The following is a 21,314-nucleotide window of genomic DNA, read 5'->3' on the forward strand; positions in this document are numbered from 1 at the left end:
TACTGTAAATTAAGCGTAATTGTCTTAAAAACCCCTTTTACATTTAATATATAAATTATTTAATGATCACTTAAAATCTTTTATTTTCATGTATTCTTACATTTTGTTTTTATACGACTTTTAAATTAAATTAATACTATTACGGGCTTAAAAATAAAATATGATAAAGTTATGTTATCTACCACTTCTTATATTATCTGTTAACAGTTATTATAGTCGTTTGTCAAAGAATGATGTTAATTTGAGAGTTGTCATTTTCTTTTTTTTAAGTTTGGTTTTGTCAATGCTTGTTAGCGTTTGTTTTTGACTTGTAAAGTTCAAATTAAAACAGTGTTCCTAAATTAGTAAATAGTATTGCAATGGCTCAAACAGAAGATACTGAACTACGGGATTTAGTGATTGAGGCCTTAGAAAAAAACGGATCTCTCGCAAAAATCCGTGCTTTGCTTCGAGCAAACATTTTTTTAGCTTTTGAAGATGATTGCGAAAACATAAAACAAAACGAATCATTAGATAAAATATTATTACTACCAGCAGGTAAATTGTGTCTTTCCATTATTCATGACTTTTTAGACTTTTGCAACCTGAGAAACACATTGTTTGTGTACAAATCTGAAACAAGACAAGGAAAGGAATACTCATATGAAGGCAGAAATACTGTTGCCGATAAATTAAATTTAAAACAATTTGATCAACAAAATCAACCTGTTTTATTATCGTTAATCAATAACATTCTTCATCCATGCCCTAAAAATGTCTATAAGCAAGATGATAAACATAGTAATACGAAACAAATAAATAGAAATAAAAACATGTATAAAAGTGATCAAGATTGTACATACATTGTACACGAGGACTCGAGCACAACTACAAGTCACACTCAGTCCGACAATTCATCAGATGAAAAACACAAACTTGACTTGAGATTGACTTTAGACAATTCAGATACTGATACCTCAAGTGAATCTGTAAGAAGTAAGACTAGATCTGAATATATTCCAAATAAACATACACTTGATAGTGGAAGAAATGATCAGAATGTTGCACAAACAAACCAGTCATTAAATAATTATGTCAAAGACCTGAAAGTTTTAAATAACAGCAGTAATGAATCAACCTCTTACGTTGAATTGAAACCATTTAATAAAATTGATGCAATACTTTTAAATACAACAGGTCTACCTGTGGAAGAAAGAAATGAAACTAAACATACATTACAAAATAATTCACATTCATCTATCTCCAAAGTGGATACATCATCACAAGTTCAAACATTAAACAGTATCTCTGAGTCAATAAAAAAGGATTTAAGCCATCAAGATTCTAAGACAAGTATGAAAAATTCACCAGGAGGGTCGAATAAATATGATGAGTCGACTGAATATAGTTATGATTTTACATCACCTCCCCTATCAGGAAGAAAGGATACACCTGAAAAGCAATCACAGAGTCTAAAGTCTATACATGAAGATACATTAAATAAATCAAATAATTCATCAGCGTCCAGTCACAAACAGAATTCAATTAGCTCTCAAAGTTCTGTTTCAATATCAGATGTCGCAGATTTAATAAGTGAAAAAAGTAGCTACAAGTATAGTTACAATTCACCCAATCAATTTAAATTGTCAATTAACGATAAGTCAAATAGAAGTCCTAATAGAGATCAGGTTAAAATAGTAAGTGATGATTCGGGCGACTTCTCTGAATCACCTATTCCGTCTCTTTCTAATCTTAGTCTTGATATTCATAGTGACTGACAAAAGTTTCCTTAACTTTTAATTGATGGATTTAACACATTATACATCATGAAACAAATGTTTTATTTTAATGAGTAATGACTAATGTTTCATATGAAACTAGCTGGTCTAATTATAAAAATATTGTACTTAAAATATGTGATGTCAATGATTGTTATGTTTATGTATTTAAGAATACATATAACCAATTAAGTGTATTAAGTTTTTTCTTTAGGGTCTTGAATTTATATTTTTAAGAATTGTATTTTATTGTTTATGCAAAATAATGGTTTAAACATTTTAATATTATACACAAAACTGTTCTAATAATAGGTAATTACCTATTTATTTTATTGTAAATTTATTTTAAAACTACAGATAATATTGTATACAGAATTAAAAAAATAACTGTAGTATATGGTGAGTAACTATAGAAGTAAATTAATAAAACATATTTATGTAGTTTACCTAAAAAAATTTTTGAAATATTTTGATATTATACTGCCAAGGAATGTGTGGAAGCTGTCGACATAAATTTAATTACACAAACTTGCTATTAAATTGTATATCAAAAAATGCCTTTACAAATTGAATATAAATGCCTAATTTTTAGGATAATACAACAATTTTTTGTAGTTTTATAAAATATTAATATAAGTAAAATTCTTGTCAGGTTACTATAATAGGGTTACGTGTGTGACTTATGATTGCATTTCACCTTGCCCCATGACCTTAACAAAGTAAATATTTATTGTTGATTATCTAGTTTAACTAATTATTTTCAAATTGTTTTTTCGAACAGCTTTAAAGTAACGAATAATCAGTATCTTAATTATTGTGTGTATTCAAATACAGTTTTTTTTAAAGTTACTTCTAATTACCTAATATATTAATATAGTATTAATTTACCATGCATTTATCACACCAGTCTGACTTTATAATTGTTTAAGACCTTGTGGTCTTAATTTAGATGTAGAGATTGTGGCTTGTGTATGCAAGTCTTACATTATTACTAAATGCTGTTCTTTTTATATAAAGAGTGTCATAATCCATACATATATACGTAACTGTAAGAGGTATACATATTACTGAACGTACTAAAAATGTTTCGCTAGTTATATTTACAAAAATAATATTTTGTTGGGCTTAAACACATTTGTGAAATTATAATTGTAACTTTTATTACTTCCACGGCTTGTGATGTAAGCTCAATAGATTGTAATTATTTTGTACACTTTGATGTAAAAAAATGTTTCAAACCAATTGAATACGCAGTTTGAGCAAATACATAGACAAGGTAAAACAATAATATCTGTTGATTTCCTAAAATAGCATTTATATATCATTCCACAATGTACATAATAACGAAAATGTCTATTAAGCCTTATTCAGATCAAACTTGATTTATTTTGCTAACGGTTGTGCCTTAAGTCTCTGAAACAAGTTTAAACATGGTTCCTCAAAAACATTCAGTCGTAAAATCTAGTCCTATGTCTGTTCTTTGAGAACAAAACAAGTTCCGTCCAAATTGCTCCGATTTCATGACTCTGATGTTGCTTTAAATTGCAAACAGTATGTAAAAATGTTTTAATAAATGCTTTTTATTTGCTTTATTGTGATCTTTTATTTCCTAAACTCTTTTTATTGAATAACATCTAACCGCTGCCGAACATTGGAACTATGTACGCTGAGCTTAACAGGTTAACAGTCCGGTGTACCGTGTGTGGTATACGGTTCCGCCGAGTTCGTATACCCTATGAGGCACACGAGCTCTGTGTTACTACTCTACGGGCCCTCAGATTACGGACTTGTCAAAATAGTTAGTGTTTTCTTCATGGACTTGCGACCAGAGATCTAATAAATAGAAAAAGTTAAAAACATGTTTATTTATATTGTTGCTTTTACAACACAAAATAAAACAACTTAGTATAAAATAAACAAAGCTTTATTGGTGAAGTAGAACTCTAGAAAAACAACACAATACTGTATTGCTTGTTTTTTGCTAATTTTACATTGCGTTGAAACATTTTTTGCTTCGGAGCAAGTCGACCTTCAGGTCTTGAAAGCATCCCACGCATCGTCATCGGGTAGAACGAAATCTTGCCCAAAGACTCCGAACAATGTGTTTCTCAGCGACGTACTTGAACTTGAAGAAGCCAGTCTTCCTGATGATGGCTCCGCGGGCGATATGTTTCTGTCACAGTATGCATTACGTCGCCTAATGTCTACTGGCACACTCATGAGTCTCTGGCACACGCTAAGGGTAATTTTATGTTATAAGTCCGTTCTCTATTGTCAATAAACTAAACGTACATATGTTTTCTGGCACACTCATGAGTCCCTGGTACATGCTAATTTTAATTCATAAGTCTGTTGTCTATGGTCAATAAACTAAACGTACATACATATGTTTTCTGGCACACTCATGAGTCCCTGGTACACGCTAATTTTAATTCATAAGTCTGTGTTGTCTATGGTCAATAAACTAAACGTTAGTACCTACATGTCTACTGGCATACTCATGAGTCCCTGGTACACGCGATGGGTACACGGTAATTTTAATTGATAAGTCTGTTCTCTATGGTCAATAAACTAAACGTACATATGTTTTCTGGCACACTCATGAGTCTGGCACACGCTAAGGGTAATTTTATGTTATAAGTCCGTTCTCTATTGTCAATAAACTAAACGTACATATGTTTTCTGGCACACTCATGAGTCCCTGGTACACGCTAATTTTAATTCATAAGTCTGTTGTCTATGGTCAATAAACTAAACGTTAGTACCTACATGTCTACTGGCATACTCATGAGTCCCTGGTACACGCGATGGGTACACGGTAATTTTAATTGATAAGTCTGTTCTCTATGGTCAATAAACTAAACATACAACTAAACGTACATGTCTTCGGGCACACGGTAATTTTAATTCGTATATCCGGGGTCAACGACCTATATTTTGTTATTTTTATGCATCAGTCGATAAATGGACATCAAATAATGCCCAAAATATGTATAATCAAAAACTACACATGGACTAATAGGTTGTGTCGGGAGGCTTGTATGTTAACATATTAATTTTACTACTAACAAATATGTGGTGATATGATGCATATTGTTGCTGTTGAGTTTGTTGTAACCAACCAGAGAGCCTTACAATATCGAAATCACGATTTAAATCATGTAACGAGAATAATCTTATAACTCCACAATAATAAAAATGTGCCTTCAAAATATATTATTATGTCGAATAAGAAAATAAGCACACTCAGAGGAATAAGAAAAAAAAAACAAATTTTATGTAATCAATGTTTATTTTCACAATTTCTGTAAAGCATAGATTGTAGATATCACGTTTCAGTTATGCACACAATTAAATCCATACTGAACACTGTAACACTTTGTTACACATTTTCTATACAAAATTAATGCTGTATCACACTATGGCATAATGGCGGTTAGTGTAGTTACATTGCGAAAAAAAATTATATTAAACATATTTGTATTTACAGTTTATTACTTTATTAGGTACATGAGTTTTAATATGAAAATGGTATAAAAATTACACTTTCATAATAATATATTACATACAATATTATAGTAATACAAACGTGTTCATATCCTAACTTTGAAAAATATAACAATAGTAAAAGCCACATTGCTTTAATATAATATAAACATTAACAGTCCTACACTGTTCGAATATTTCACAAAAATGGAATACCTCGCTCCAGGCACTAATAGTTTTCTCGAAAGTTATATCATTGTATTAAAGTTTTTAACACAATTGTTAAAAATTTCATATTAAACATTGAAAATTACATAGAAAAGGCTGCTACTCTTGCTTACGATATTTGCCAATATTCACAAATATGCAGAGCAAATCCTTTCCTAACAATAGAAAAAGAAAAAAGAATTATCCATACATCAATTTACAAGAGTATTAAAGCACCTAAAACAAGTAACTAAAAAAAGCCTTTTAATTTGATAAATAAATATAAGTAATGTACATATGGCAAATATTTGGCTTTGTATAGTATAGTTAACATGTGACAAGTAATAGTAAATGCAGTTACGTAATTACAATCCAATTTTTTTTTATATACTCATTCACAAATGGTAATTTTGATACAATATACTATAAAGCACTAATAATTAAATATATCTATGGAAAACAAAGGAACAAATTATAATATTGTATTCGCGTCACAAATATTTAATACTGGATCCACACGTGTAGCTCAAACTTGTGTCAAACTTTGGCTAACAAACCAGTTGTCACGGAGAGAAGAGATATAGATTCCAAATGGATGTGTCATTTTAGAGCTCATTGCCCATAGAGCTGTCGTGAGTGAGATTCGAGTCCATACTAGCGTTGTCAGAATCCTGGCTTTGGTTTCCGCTGTAATTTGCAGCTTCTTGAAGTCGCATTAACATATTTAACTGTAAAAAAATATATTTTTTCAAATTTATATTTTATGCTGGCAATAAAAAAATCACAATTAAGATATGATAAAGAATAATAAATTACCAAAGGATCTTGATTGTTGTTCGTGTTCGCATCTTGATTAGCGTCATCAATACCAGCATCCTCAACTGATATAGGTCGTAAGGTCTGTAAAGTCCAATATAATATTTTTGATCAAGTATATGCTTATAAATGTGAATAAGTTATTGTCTCAATAGCGTATTCAATCACTGGAGGAGTAAAGACAAATACATAACTTTGACAATTGAAATGATATAATTGGTCGAGATTCTGAATATTCGAAGAAATAGCGTTTTGAAAGTCAGCGTATTTGTTATTGAGACTTTGGTATTAAAAATAGTGGGTATAATAAGTTAAGTGGAATAGTGTTGTATTTGGAATTATAAAGAAATATGTCTGAATCAAGAACTGTTTGGAGTTTACAATATAGTATATCTATAAACGCATCGCATGGAATATGTTAATCTATGGTTCTCTATCTGTATATCTGTATCTCTTCTCCTTCTTTGATTGCAATAGAGTGATAGCTAGTTTACTAATAATCAGTAGGTATGCGTCTCACATGCGAGTGGTTGGGCTCTCTCCAGGGGTAGGAGGACTTGACGTGCTGCAGCGGGTCGACGGCGGCGTGGCGGCGCCGCCCGTACAGCGCCACGCCCTCGCGCACGGCCTCCGACGCGTACGGCACGATGCTGTAGTTCCACACATCCGCGAACCACGCCTGCGGGCCGCGGAATATATATTACTTCCTCTGTTTTCGCTTGTCTTAATCACGTTAACGCTTATGACTCATGCAACTATTGTATATATACATAAATACTTATTTATATTTTAGTTTTACTTCTGAAGTGCACTAAAGATAATATAAATTAATATAATGTCTGTGTATATACTCTCGATGTATACGTTGATATTATTTTTTCTAATTTGTGAGCGCAACGTTTCATACGCAGGTTCACTCTTCTCGAGTTGGATGCGCTGTTTTATACTTAATTACGTCCTCTCTTTTAATATACATGGATAGAATCATGCTATACCTGACTAGCTTCCAAGTCCATGGGACAAGCGAGGAATAGACGAGGGCCAACGGTAACGTCACTCGAAGAGTGGGCTTCTAAGAAGGCATTGAGGGTTGACCACACTCCAGGTAACCATTCAAGGACTGCTGCTAATGCTGGTTCACGTCGCCCTAGCCTCAATTCCAAGGAGAACAGTTTTCGGCGAAGATATCTACACAAAAGATAAAAATATTATAATCCATAAGAATTTGTATGTTGCAAATAAAAACAACGATATTTTTATTTTATCGTACCGTGCCAAGAATCCCTTTACTGGTTCCATGTGGTTGGCCGTGAGCAGCCACCTGAAGTTGTGGTGAAGTTGAAGATTTGTCGTATTACATGTCGCCTGAGACATGGTACCTGTGCAATAGGAAATATATTTTTAGAATCATTTGAAGTCATTTGCTTTCCCGGCAAATATAAAAAAAAGAATAATCGAAGATCGTCAATGCGGTTAATAATGCTTTTAGAATAAATGTTTATTTATTTGTTTGGTAATCCAAGTAACAGCCTATGAATGTCCCACAGCTGGGCTAAGGCCTCCTCTCCTTTTTTGAGGAGAGGGGTTTGGAGTTGAACAGATAAAATTAACTAACTTAAATACCTTATTATATTAGATGTACTAAGACCAAAATGGGATTTGAGTAATGATTATAAATATAAAAGAATTAATGGAGTGGTAAACATTGCAATAAGGTATTGTAGGTCAGTAGAGGGCGTACCGATGATGACGGGCATGTTCCGGTTGTCGGGCGGCAGCAGGCCGGCGAAGGCGTCGCCCAGCGCGGAGGCGTGCTGCAGGTTGTCGAGCACCACGACGGCGGGCAGCAGCTCCTCGCCCGCCGCGCCGCCGCACTGCTCCGCGATGTTGGCGAGGTAGGCGCGCAGCTCGTTGCATGATTTACGGTCAACGCTGTCGGGGAAATAAACAATCAATTTCCAATTCATTTCTTAATTTTAGTTTACATAATATGAGGCAACTTATCTCAATGACTAGCTAACTGCGCAAGAAATACAATAATATAGTCTTCTCACTCCTTAAAATCCTACATATTTCATAGATTTTTGCAGACAAACCTAATAATTTATACTACCCATATACGTTATATACCCATATACGAATAAAAGGCACATATTTACAGATGTTTCAGTGATCAACAGGTTTAATACCGGAAGTGATCACCGCTTGGTTCGAGGCACTCTAAATATCAACTTAAAAGCCGAAAGATCGAGAATGATAAGGTCTACTCTCCGACCTACCATGCTCCAAGCTGCTCAAGGCTCCGAAAAGTTCCAAATGGAACTTCAAAATCAATTCACCGCGTTGGAAACCATAAGCAGCATTGATGAGAGAACCGACACGCTGGTCAAAATACTGCAAAACACATCCCACAAGTGTTTTCCGCCACAGAGAAGAGACAACGCACCAAAACTCTCTGCTGAGACACTCGAGCTCATGAGAAAACGACGAGAACTACCATCGTTTTTGTCAGATAAGGCCTTAAACCGAACAATAAAAACGCTGACGCGACGCGATCTCCGACGCTCCAATACCCGTGCCATCAAGGCTGCGATTGAGCAAAATCGGGGATCGAAAGTGTTCGCTCGCAAGTTTGGGAGGCCGCGTCTGACAAAACTTAAAACTGAAAATGGTGGGGTCGTTACCTCTAGGCCTGAGATTATCGGAGAAGTAGAGAGGTTTTATGGGCAGTTGTTCTCTTCAAGATCGGATAAACCCGTGGGAATCAGTATTGATGACCAGCGCGCCTCTCTTATGCGCCATTACTCCGAGGAGCTCCCGGTCGTTGACCAAGGAGAGATTAGGGCGGCTCTAGAACAGCTTAAAAACAACAAAGCTCCGGGAGATGACGGAATCACAACAGAGTTGCTTAAGGCAGGCGGGACTCCGGTCCTGAAAGAGCTAGCAAGCCTCTTTAATTCCGTCATCCAACATGGCAAGACCCCGGAAACGTGGAGCGGGAGTGAGGTGGTACTGTTTTTCAAGAAAGGTGATAAAACCCTCTTGAAAAACTACAGACCAATCTCCCTCCTGAGTCACGTGTATAAGCTGTTCTCAAGAGTCGTCACGAACCGTCTCGCCAGACGACTTGACGAGTTCCAGCCCCCAGAGCAAGCCGGCTTTCGATCAGGCTACAGCACCGTGGACCACATCCATACTGTTCGGCAGATTGTGCAGAAGACCGAAGAGTACAATCAGCCGCTGTGTATGGCATTTGTGGACTACGAGAAAGCCTTCGACTCCATCGAAACCTGGGCAGTGCTCGACTCATTGCAGAGATGTCATATCGATTGGAGATATATCGAGGTACTGAGATGTCTGTACAACGCCGCTACAATGACTGTCCACATCCAGGACTGTAAGACGAAGGCGATCCAACTGCGCAGAGGGGTGAGACAGGGGGATGTAATATCCCCGAAACTGTTCACCAACGCGTTGGAAGACGTTTTCAAAACGCTGGATTGGACTAGGTATGGAGTCAATGTAAACGGCGAGTACATCTCACACCTTCGATTTGCCGACGATATCGTCATCATAGCAGAGTCGCTGGAACAACTCACCGAAATGTTGCGTAGCCTAGGCGAGTCTTCCCGGTGTGTCGGTCTCGGTATGAACTTGGACAAGACCAAGGTCATGTTCAATAGGCATGTCGTGCCGGGACCGATATACGTCGAGGGGAAACCTCTCGAAGTTGTTAGTGAATATACCTACCTAGGACAGATAATACAAGTCGGTAGGAACAACTTCGAGAAGGAAGCCGATCGAAGAATTCGCTTGGGATGGGCAGCATTTGGCAACCTTCGTCAAGTCCTCAAGTCGTCTATACCGCAATGTTTGAAGACGAAAGTCTTCAACCAATGCGTCTTACCTGCCATGACATACGGTGCCGAAACGTGGACACTAACTGCGGGACTAGTCCACAAATTCAAAGTCGCTCAGCGTGCTATGGAGCGAGCTATGCTCGGAGTATCTTTGAAGGATAAGATCAGAAATGAGATTATCCGGAAAAGAACCGGAGTCACCGACATAGCTTGCAAAATTAGCAGGCTGAAGTGGCAGTGGGCTGGTCACGTATGTCGTAGGACCGATGGCCGTTGGAGCAGACGAGTCCTAGAGTGGAGACCGCGAATCAGCAAGCGCAGCGTAGGGCGCCCTCTAGCCAGGTGGACCGACGACCTTAAGAAGGTGGCGGGCACCAACTGGATGCGGAAGGCGGAGGACAGGGAGCTTTGGCGCACCTTGGGAGAGGCCTATGTTCAGCAGTGGACAACGATTGGCTGTTGATTGATATACGTTATCCTACTATATTAGACCAATGAGGTAGTATATACGATAATTTATGACAGAACTCAAAAAAAAATAAAACTTAATTTTTTTTAATATTAACTTTAGTTCTATTAATTTGCCTCTGAGTAACAATTTATTAAAACAACAATTTCAAGTAGCACGCGCTTACAAATTTTATAACTTACTTGTTTTTTTTTAATTTTATAACTTACTAAAATATATATGAAATATAACAAAATTTATTGAGACGATAAACGTTAAGTTGTCGTATAGCTGATTTAAAATGTTATCAAAATACTTTAAATCTTACTTATTGTCTGTTTCATAATCGGTTAAATAAAAATATACTACCCAAAAAAACTCTTATTATTTATTTGATTGCAGGAAATAAGAAAATATAGGAAAACTCACTTGAATGTTGCTACGGCTTCAACTGGATTTCCTCTTCGCTGCGTCCTTTGTACATAAAATTCCGCCAATTTAGCTGCCAAATATGATTTCCCCGTGCCGCTTGGTCCACAAAGTATTACCCTCCGGTGTTCAGACAATAGTGAAACATACCTACAAGTTAAAAAAAAACCAAAGTCAATAACCTCAGACATTAAATTAATTTCCAAGCCGACGATATCATTCATACATACCTATATACAATATTTTTTGGTATAAGGCTATCGAAAGCTAAGCTTCCGACACCTTGCAAACAAATATACAAAGTATTGATGGTGCCGATTATATAACCGCAGGGTAATAATTCAGGGAAACAGATTTCCGGTCCACGTGTTGCTTCTCCCAAATGATAGGACGTTATGGAATCAGTGTTGAGACCAAGATTCGTTCCAGGATCTATCCTGGACAGGTAGTCCTTGAATGTTTTTCTAACAATATAGTCTAAATTCTGCCAAGTCGTCTTACCAGATATGTACGTGTATGCTATAGTAAACTCATTGCAGTTTATTGTCGAATCACTATTGTACACGTTTTTGTATGAATTACTGTGCGTTGATTTATTACTTTTAAGGCTATTCGTGTTCGATTTGTTTATAGATTGCGGATAATCTTGAGTTTCTATTTCGGGGCTGTGGTTTTGAGACATCCTCGGGGAATCGAAACTGGGTTGTTTATCGAAGTGATTATTAAACGCAATAGCTGTTTGCTTTGCATAAAATCTGCATTCCGATTCAGTTAATGTGTCTTGGACTTCTTCGAAATATCTTTGGAATGTTTCCGGTTGTCCTAAATATACAGCGATTGCAATTTTCTTCCCGTCCGTCGTATCGCCCTGACTGTCAGCGACACCTGACAACGAAATGGAATGTGTAAGAGATAATTGGTTACCAACTTACGGAGAGATAAGAAACGCAATAAAACCTTACCGATATCTGAATAGCTTTCTCCTATCGCTAACTCACGGCTTTTAGGGGGAGGTAGCACTGTATTGATATCGTAATCACCGCTCATCCTGTCCCCGGCGCTTAGTCCATTTGTAAATATGTCACTTGAACCATTTAAAGCTCCCAGTAAGGCTTCACTATTTTCATTTAGTTCACAAACAGCCTTGTTACCGTATATTGGCTCGACCATACTAGATTTAGGAGACCCTTTCTTGGAAAGGTCTCGAGATGGAGTCGAGGACATACAATTAAAGTCTAGATCTAAAGGCTGAGAATGAATGTCCATGGCCGCCTGAAATTTAAAAAAAAATATACATATAAAACTCTTCCGTTTTTAAATTATATTAATTGTGTTGATAAATATGACTTGTCACTTAAAATTTGGTCCGAATGTCTTAACAAGTTCTACTGAAAAATAGCGAAGAGCTTGCAGAGAGGTATATAATAACTTTACTCGTTTTAAATATATCTTTCATGATTTATAAACCTTTATTCGATTTATGTAAAAAATTAATTGACTGGCAAAGATGGCCAATAAATAATTAATTGATATATGTATGCAATAATTATAATATACAAAAATAGCAATTATACAATTGTATTACAATACCTGGTGCATGGTAGCTTGGTCGGCGAGGCTAAATCTCCTGGGATCCTCGACCGCAGATCCTCCCGTTCCCAAAGAGCTCTGGCTGCCAGCCAACGACCTAGATGTAACGAGACGTTGCAATCGCTCGTTGTTTTGTTTCAGGTTCAACATCTCGTTCTGTAAAAAAAATTAACAATATATACATTTCAGTTTTTATTTACAGCAATAACTTTTTTCGGATTAAAACTCTGCTACGTTTAATTTTCAAACAATGGTACTGAAATTGTATATTTACCCTCATCTTTATAACAGTATCTTTGAGACTTTCGAGTTGATGTGCGGAGCTGAGCGCCTCTAGCCTTATATCTGTTAGCACCAAATCTTTTTCTCGTAATTGCCTCTTCAATTCGTCGACTAAGCCTGACTGATCTTGTTTTTCTGAAATAAATATTAGGTGTCAAGTAACAAACCGATTATTTTGTCGCCTCTTCATTTTCTATTTATTAAAACAGTTTACTCACATACTAATGAATTTACTTAGGGCTCTTAAAATGACATGAACTAATACGACATAAAGCTTTCACTTAACCTAATTTCTCCAGCTTATATTTATCGAACAAATGCAACATGTGCGTTACAGAATTAGTAATGCTAATGCATCGAACAGATGGGATTTCGACATTAGCGAATTGAATATGTCGGCAGAAATGTAGTTTGCGTAATTTACCTTTGGTCTGTTCTTCAGTATTTGCTGGAGGGCACGTCGTTTTGTCTTTAGCATTGTCAAGAGTTTCGTGGGAATGTTCTAGACTATTCTCGTTGCTTCCTTCGCGGATCGTGTGCGGATCGTCGTAGTGATGAGAGCCCGACGAGCTGTCTTGTGAAGACAATTGCCCGAGGGAAGAGTGCTTTGCCGTTTTAGATATCTTGGCATTTCTTGAAAACGCTTTTGTAAACGATGAGCGCAACTGTGAGAAACAAATATTAACTTTTAAATCGTAATAAATATTCCATACCACGCCAATGTCGAATAACTCTTCAAAATATAAAACGTTATTTTATTTATTAAAATCGATATAAACATGCCATTAATTTAAGCTGCTTTATTTAATGACGCATTAAGCTACCAACAAAACAATAAGCTAACAACAAAACAATAAGACAAAATAATTATTTAAACAATAAAGTAATAACTCACCCATCCCTTTTTCTTATGTTTTTTATCATGTGGTGCTGACGACCCACTACTGAGACTGTTTATACTAGATACGCTATCGGTGGAGAGGTGCCGCGTGATGGCACCATTGCCTTGAGCTAACCGCTGAGGCGAAGATTGTTGAGTTTGTGTCGTGTTTGAATCCTAGAGGCGAGACATTCGAATTAATTATAATATTTTATGATTTTAAAATTTTTAAGTAAGTTTAAAGAACTTTCTTCTCAATAACAAGAATATAAACATTTTTATTTTTTCAACAATGATTTGATTGAAACAGCGATTTGTTTTGTGATTAAATATCTTAATATAATTTTAATGATTGGTCTTTCAAAAAAATATATTTATTTGGGAAATGGCTAATCATTTTAAATATATATTATAAATTCCGTTACTCCAAATGATATTACGAATGAACATCAATATCGCATAGCTTCAAGATGTCGAGATTAATATTAGACGGCTAATTAAAATAATTACGTTCACACGATATAGCATCAAGCATAAACAGGACGTTATGTCTCAACTATTGATGTTTGATATTTAGAACGAGATCTATTGATGGTCAATTTACTCCAAATGTAATCGTTGACGTCTACAATTGTGGTCACATATGCCATTTATTCGGCTTCGACTTTCACGTGTGCATTCGCACCTGTTCTAGTTTCATATATGTAAAAAGCGTGTGATTGGAACCATATCAATGATCTAACTGCCTGTTCTCACGTCTTTATATTGATTAGAACTTGCACACGAACTTGACGATTTTATATACATTATTGATTTACTTTACGATTAATAAAGATAATGATTAAATAAATGCTAAACAATATTAAATTAAAGGTAAATAAAAAAATGATTGATCGTTATATTGCGGTTTAGTCCATTTCAGTGTCATTAATGACATAATGTCCTGTTTTAATTATAATATTTTAAATTATTCATACAGTATCGTGTTGACTATTAATGAATTAATGCACTTTTGACGAAGCGTTATTGAAACTTGTAACCTATAACAAAATTATAATAGTAAAAACTATTATTAAATCTGTAATACCTCCATTATTATATTAATTTATTGAATCATCGAGTGATTCGATTACTTTTATATATATTTAAATACATTACTGCTTAGAGTTATTATTGTAAAATAAGCTTGTTCTAAACAGGTTTCTGCGTTAGCAATGTTTTTTTAAATTTAAAAAGTACCACATATCTACCACAGATAAACTATAATTTAAAAGTAAGAAATATATTCTAATTGAATAAGTTTAAATGAAAGCATTATTTATTGGACATTCGCTGGACAAACGCGGCTGGACGCACTCGTGAGTCCACTTAGCCTTACCGTTTTAATTAAAGCGCCATTATGTACGTGATCTCATTTTATCAGGAGTCCTAATGATGTTACGTAACGATTGATGGCTGGCCTACATAACTTGGTTAATTTAATCACAAGGCTCAATGTACACCGTCGCGAACTCGCGATGTGTACCTACCCTAATTACAAAAGACAAAGTGACAAATCAAACATAATTATCATAAGATTACATTTGATACCTCAGAACAACCTTCACACATTTCTTTGGTTTCAAGATTTTTCGCAAGATTATAACTGAAATTGATTTTTATGTATATTAAACTGTAATACAATTAATCATATTAACATTAGAAACATTTTCTTAAAGTGCACGTGATGTTTTATTTTAAACTTAACTATTGCGCTGTTGCATGAATGATCATCGAAATTCATTTCAACTAATGATATTAACTATAGAGCCAAGGCAGTTATTACTGCACGCTTTATGTACTTGTAATGAATATAAGATTCGTTATTGGAAAGCTGGTAGGCAAATTGGTGGACCACCTAATACGCATACCTTTTGCAAAACTATATACATGGCAATTATTTGCCAATACTTTGGCTTAAGCTGTTTGAGCTTGACATACAATGAACTTGTAATTTTTACTCATCCTTCATACTGAAAAATAATGCGTATATTGGAGCACTAACTGATGCACCTATTACACTGGCTCAATCATCCTTCAAACCGGAACACAAAAAAGCCAAGTACTGCTGTTTTGCCGTAGAATATCTGACGAGTGGGTGGTACCTACCCAGACGTGCTTGTACAGAGCCCTACCATCGGTAAATTTAGCATTTTTACCAGAAGCATCAACGTTTAAGTTGTCCTTAATTTAAAAAAAATAACATTTTTGTAATAAGCGATCTCTTAATGAGTAAGAAAATATCTTAAGACTATTTTTATGTAGTAATCTTAATAACTTACCGGTCCTGTGACATTGACGCCATCAGCTCGTATGCCCATGGACTGCATATGCGCAGTGGTCAGACCAGCTTGGATCGATTGCTTCCGAAGCAATTCAATAGTTTGCCGCAATTCAGTCAACTCGGAATCCTAATTAAAAGCAAATCATTTATATATTATATTTATTTTTAAAGATACGAATAAAAAGCGAGTTTCGAAATCAAACCATATTTATAAAACATAACATTTAATATTTTTATAGTCGATTTCTTATCTTCTTTAATTATTATTGATACTTATTTAATGAGTAAAGAAAAAGCGCGCATCGGAACTTTATTTCTCAGTAAGGTTTTTTACTTGAAGCAAGTCTAACTACTTTCTAGATGCTATTTTCTTTTTGATCAAGTTTAAAAATAAAGTTATCTAAAAAATATTCTTTTAATAATTCATGAAATATGAAATACTTCCATAAATATTACCTGACGTTAATTAATTCGTGTCTAATTTTATATATAAATTCAGTCTTTTGTTAAATATATGTTTAAATAAAATTAATTCATAGAAAGTTTGCAGGTGAAATTAATTAATCTGGGGGAGAAATTCTACTACAAAGCTAATTAGCCGCTCATATTTCACTTATTAAGTTGACTTTATTATACTGTCACACTCTATAATCTACGCCAGGTGGATAGAAACTCGAAAGACACTCGCGTATGAAATGTATTAAGAGCAAAGATAGCATATTAATCTCGATCGGATAATTTGACGGAAAATAAAAATTAATATTGCGCATTAAAATACATTTTCTCTAAAATTAGACGAATTTTAAGTAATACTCAAATTGATAAGGAATAATTTTGTATATTAATATAGCTGTTGATGTATCTAATTATTTAACATAGCAGTCGTTTTGGTTATCGATAAAATCAACATTGTATTTGAAAAATAACGAAATAACGAAAGATTATTAAATTTTATTTTTTAGAAATAATTTATGAAAATTATCACATTTATTAGGTTAGCTCGAGAGTATAATATTAAACAAGTTTTGCTTAACTAGAAACCGATTTGGATTAGCCTTAATATAGAAAAGTCGAGTAATCATCCCAGCTGGTATACATATTTATAGAAAATTTATCTATAGCTTTCATGTCGTTTCAAATATAATTGGAGCAAAATAATCATGATTAAGGCCAATTATTACTTAAAGATAAGTCTAATCGAATGCTAGAATTAAATTATAGAGTCATTATAATAATTTATCCTTGCGTTCAAATTGAAATATTGCAAATCTCTGATACGATTTTTCTATGTTATAAATACATTACGTTGTCGTCGTAAACAAATACAATTTTTATGATTATTAAAAAGTTATAGAGATCATAATTGTATGAAGGCTGAGCGTATGTGACGTCATAATGTTAATTTATTGGTTCTTGATTGGTGATATTCGTCATGTAATATTTCTTAAGGTGTTGTACGTTTTATAGAATAGCGAAATACGGTAATATTTGGTACTTACTTTTCGTTCTGCTGTTGCTGTGAGCTGCTGCAATCGCTGTGTCATGTTCGAAAGACTTTGCTCAAAGGCTGAAACGACATGTGCCTGTGAACAAAAAAATATATATTAAAAAACGCCTTACATAAATCACAGTAATTTTTTATCTCAGTCAGTCAATAACGGCCCTTAAATATTCCACTTTTTGGTAAAGTTAAAATCATCATGTTAAGGATAATGTGGAATTTATTCCATCATACACCCACTACAGTTAGAATAAGCTAAGTTAGGATATTTATACAGTACAGTACAGTAACAGCCTGTTAATGTCCCACTGCTGGGCTAAGGCCTACTGTCCCTGAGGAGAAGGTTTGAAGCTTATTCCACGCCGCTGCTCCAATGCGGGTTGGTAGAATACACATGTGGTATAATTTCAAAGGTTTCCTCACAATGTTTTCCTTTACCGTCAAGCACGAGATGAATTATAATCACAAATTAAGGACATGAAAATTCAGTGGTGCTTGCCCGGGTTTGAACTCACGATCGTCGGTTAAGTTTCACGCGTTTTAACAACTACGCCATCTCGTATATTTATAACATGATTTAATAAGCAATAAAGATTACGTTAAAATTCGAAACACAATATTACATTAACACCTTGCTAAAATATATTTGGTATATTTCAGCTTTGTCTGGGAACCATCATCGTCGAAAATTATAAACATTTAATTTTTTAGAGCACGTGGAAATCGCGTCACTTGTAAACAAACATTCCAAAAATAAAAGTCGTTGATTGCGATACGGTAACGAACGCTAAAGAGCAAAAAACTCTAGTACTTCCGCCGTAAATCTGGCGTGTTTCTTATTTGGTATATTTATTTACTTTCCATCATTTTAGCATAATGCTCTCTACTTTACATGAAGCACTTTTATATTATTTAATACATATTTTTCGATGACTTCCACACCTCGGAAGTACTTAAGAGTTGAAAGTTGTAAACGTGAATGTTGGTGATTGTTTAAAGACCTTTTGTAATACAACTTCAACGTACTCTATAAAGTTTATTTTATGGAACACTTAAACTGTATTTAAGATCGTAAATCGTATGATAGTTTGTTTACTAATCAATCAAATACCTCGTACTTCTAAGCTCGTGTAAGTAAGAATCTAGTTTCGAAATTAGAGATGACCACAAACAGATAATGTTTCCTGATACCGTTTTTTTGGATAGCGGTTACGTCCGTAGCCGATAATTATTTAAATCGCCTTAAGTACAAGCGGAACTGGTTCTTGTGGAGATGATGACAAGGTAATTACCTGTCAAATATGATCGTAAACATCTCCCTACTTGATCGTCTATTTAATAATGATGTAACATAGGTATCTTAATTTTGTATATGACTTCATCGAACTGTGAAATTGAGTGATTTGATTAATTTGGCAGGACAAAAACACGTGGGAGGCTGACGCTGCGAATGATTCCTACCATGTAATATAAAAAGTATCCATAATTACAAACAGGTCATAATTTATTCTAACCTGATTACAAGTCATTGGTAAGTAGACTGGTGTTGTTTTCTTTTATGATAAGATAAATAAGCAACATAATTATAATTTAATTTGTACTTATGTACATAATTTAGACGTACGTGATTGTTATACAAAATCATATATAATACGCAAAGTATAGTATCAAGCTATAAATGTTCCACAGTTGGACAAAGGCTATATTCTTAAGGAAAAGAGGTAGAGTTAGTCACTCACACATGTGGCATTATAACCCACGGCATGTTTCCTTACAATCTTCACCTTCGACCACGAGTTTAACTATAACATATAAACACGAAGAACAACATGAAAACTCAGCGGAGTTTCCGAAGATTTGACACCGTGAACTTTGGTTAATCTTCACTTGTTCTATCCACTGTGCCATCTTGACTCTTACCTACAATTATTTATTTAAATGTTGGTAAAGTAATGAGTCATCGCAATAAATTACTTTCCGTTTACAACAGCATGGGTGCAGCTGGACACGAGACCCTTTGTTTGCTACGTCACAGGAGTACTCAGCGAAATTAAAGAGGGGCAACGACCACGATCCCTATCAATATTGTATTAACGTAAAACATGAGCATACAGGTTGGAAATAACTGATCGGCAAGACATGTAAGAGGAGTGGTCATATTTAATATTACCCCAATTTATACAAAGAGCAAAATTGAATTTAGAAGGCTATTAGACCCCTGAGGCTATGAGACGTTCCAGAAAATTTTGGTAACCCTAAAAGGGTTTTTGCTTTTTACTGCTCTTAGCAAAGGACTTTTTGCTTGTCTTGGTAAGTTAGGCACATTAACTGAAAAAGTATATTCATTTTATGATCAAACTATGCTGACATAAACAATTTAAGTAAAAAAAAAACAGCATTTCGAAGTTTATTAATCTCGGATTTTGTTGATTCTAAATATGAAAAAGTTTTAAAGGAACGAGATTCAAGTTTTGATCCAACATAAATATTTAATCATTTTTGTTAGTTTAATTACCTATTTACTTTAATTACATATTTCGATTAATCGATTAACAATTAATTCATTAAAAATATGTAGGCAGCCTGGTCAATGGGTGGGTCTAATGTTGAGTGGTCATCAAAGTCCATATACTTTGGCGCTGTTCGAAATATTAACCACATCTTAAGTAGACAAAGTGCCACCAACCATAGGCTAAGGTGTTATATCCCTTGTGCCTGTAGTCACACTGCCCACTCGCCTTCAAACCAGAATAAGTATTATTGTTCAGCGGTAGAATATGAATAGCGGGTGGGACCTACCTAGACAGGATTGCACTAAAGAGCGATACCACTAAGAAACTTTTTTTTAACTTTAATGTAAGGTAATGTTTAATGTAATGTATAAGCGACTTAAATATAAGAAAATATAAAGTTTAGTATATATAACTTTAGTTACGATTGTCGATAAACTAAATAGCATCATTATTTTAAACACTAAATTTATACACGAGCCACTAACTGCGCATATAAATAAATTTATTGTTCTTAATGACATTTTAGCGTGCGTAGTTTATTTACAATAAGTACTATTTTCTTATTATGGTATTTCACCTGCGTCAGACATACCACTTCGTCAATTATAATATCCGTCTCTTGCACATGCGCGTGCCAACACTATAAAAAGTGGCCATATGATCCACCTGTAGGCATTTACTCGAATATAGAAATGAACGAAGTTCCGTTAGGTATTATTTTTTATGTAATTGCTTTTAAAGAAAACCACTTGCATCTGCCTTGACTTCTATTGCATGCCAAGGTTAATTGAATATTAATAACAAAACAAGTAATTAAAAAGTTATACATTAGATTGATTAAATTGAATATAACAAGCTTATGGCTTTGGAAATAAAAACAACATTAATAAATTATGTATTTGATCCGTTTGGAGTTGGACCTTGAACTCCAAACCTTGAACTTGTAGTCTCCTTGTATTTAACTATGAGATTAGGGCTGGTTCATTTTTCGCCCAGATTGCGATTTAAAGCAGAAATGCTAATAACATTCTTGTCACTCATCGTGAATCACTATGAAATATTATTATTTTCAAAAACTACAACTACAGTAAAATACAACTACTACTAAAGTATATTAACTCGTTTTAATGTCGTAACTTTCTTTAATCTTTCGTAACTTTGATAAAAAAAATGGCGCAGTGTCCCTTCTGATCAACGGTTTACCATTCGTATTTAAACATCA

At 34.4% G+C, this 21,314-nt stretch overlaps 2 protein-coding genes across 4 annotated transcripts in view; one reads left to right on the top strand and one right to left on the bottom strand.

The window, feature by feature from the left end:
- The first annotated feature begins 277 nt into the window (after positions 1-277).
- LOC126779168 (dentin sialophosphoprotein-like) lies at positions 278-3,349 on the top strand. The gene is made up of 2 exons (XM_050503059.1): positions 278-1,949; positions 1,995-3,349. Exon 1 carries the CDS (start codon positions 360-362, stop codon positions 1,755-1,757), a length of 1,398 nt encoding a protein of 465 aa, XP_050359016.1. The 5' UTR covers positions 278-359; the 3' UTR covers positions 1,758-1,949; positions 1,995-3,349.
- Positions 3,350-5,030: 1,681 nt separating this feature from the next.
- Positions 5,031-21,314, bottom strand: part of LOC126778988 (protein sickie) — a 225,298-nt gene continuing 209,014 nt past the window's right edge. For all 3 annotated transcript variants that reach the window (XM_050502739.1, XM_050502747.1, XM_050502751.1), the window contains 15 exons: positions 17,578-17,661; positions 16,077-16,205; positions 13,771-13,932; positions 13,300-13,540; positions 12,868-13,010; positions 12,594-12,749; positions 11,966-12,275; positions 11,234-11,888; positions 11,004-11,153; positions 8,008-8,198; positions 7,537-7,645; positions 7,262-7,454; positions 6,787-6,945; positions 6,267-6,350; positions 5,031-6,178 (listed from right to left, as the gene is read on the bottom strand). In XM_050502739.1, the coding sequence (XP_050358696.1) occupies positions 6,056-6,178; positions 6,267-6,350; positions 6,787-6,945; positions 7,262-7,454; positions 7,537-7,645; positions 8,008-8,198; positions 11,004-11,153; positions 11,234-11,888; positions 11,966-12,275; positions 12,594-12,749; positions 12,868-13,010; positions 13,300-13,540; positions 13,771-13,932; positions 16,077-16,205; positions 17,578-17,661 (2,889 nt within the window). In that variant the 3' untranslated portion in view covers positions 5,031-6,055. The remainder of the gene's footprint in view (positions 6,179-6,266; positions 6,351-6,786; positions 6,946-7,261; positions 7,455-7,536; positions 7,646-8,007; positions 8,199-11,003; positions 11,154-11,233; positions 11,889-11,965; positions 12,276-12,593; positions 12,750-12,867; positions 13,011-13,299; positions 13,541-13,770; positions 13,933-16,076; positions 16,206-17,577; positions 17,662-21,314) is intronic.

The sequence above is a fragment of the Nymphalis io genome, chromosome 2 (assembly GCF_905147045.1).
Source record: "Nymphalis io chromosome 2, ilAglIoxx1.1, whole genome shotgun sequence".
In the NCBI taxonomy this organism is placed as follows: domain Eukaryota; kingdom Metazoa; phylum Arthropoda; class Insecta; order Lepidoptera; family Nymphalidae; genus Nymphalis; species Nymphalis io.

Excerpts from the sequence above, each read along its gene's own strand:
- LOC126779168 (XM_050503059.1), top strand. The coding sequence starts at position 360 with ATGGCTCAAACAGAAGATACTGAACTACGGGATTTAGTGATTGAGGCC.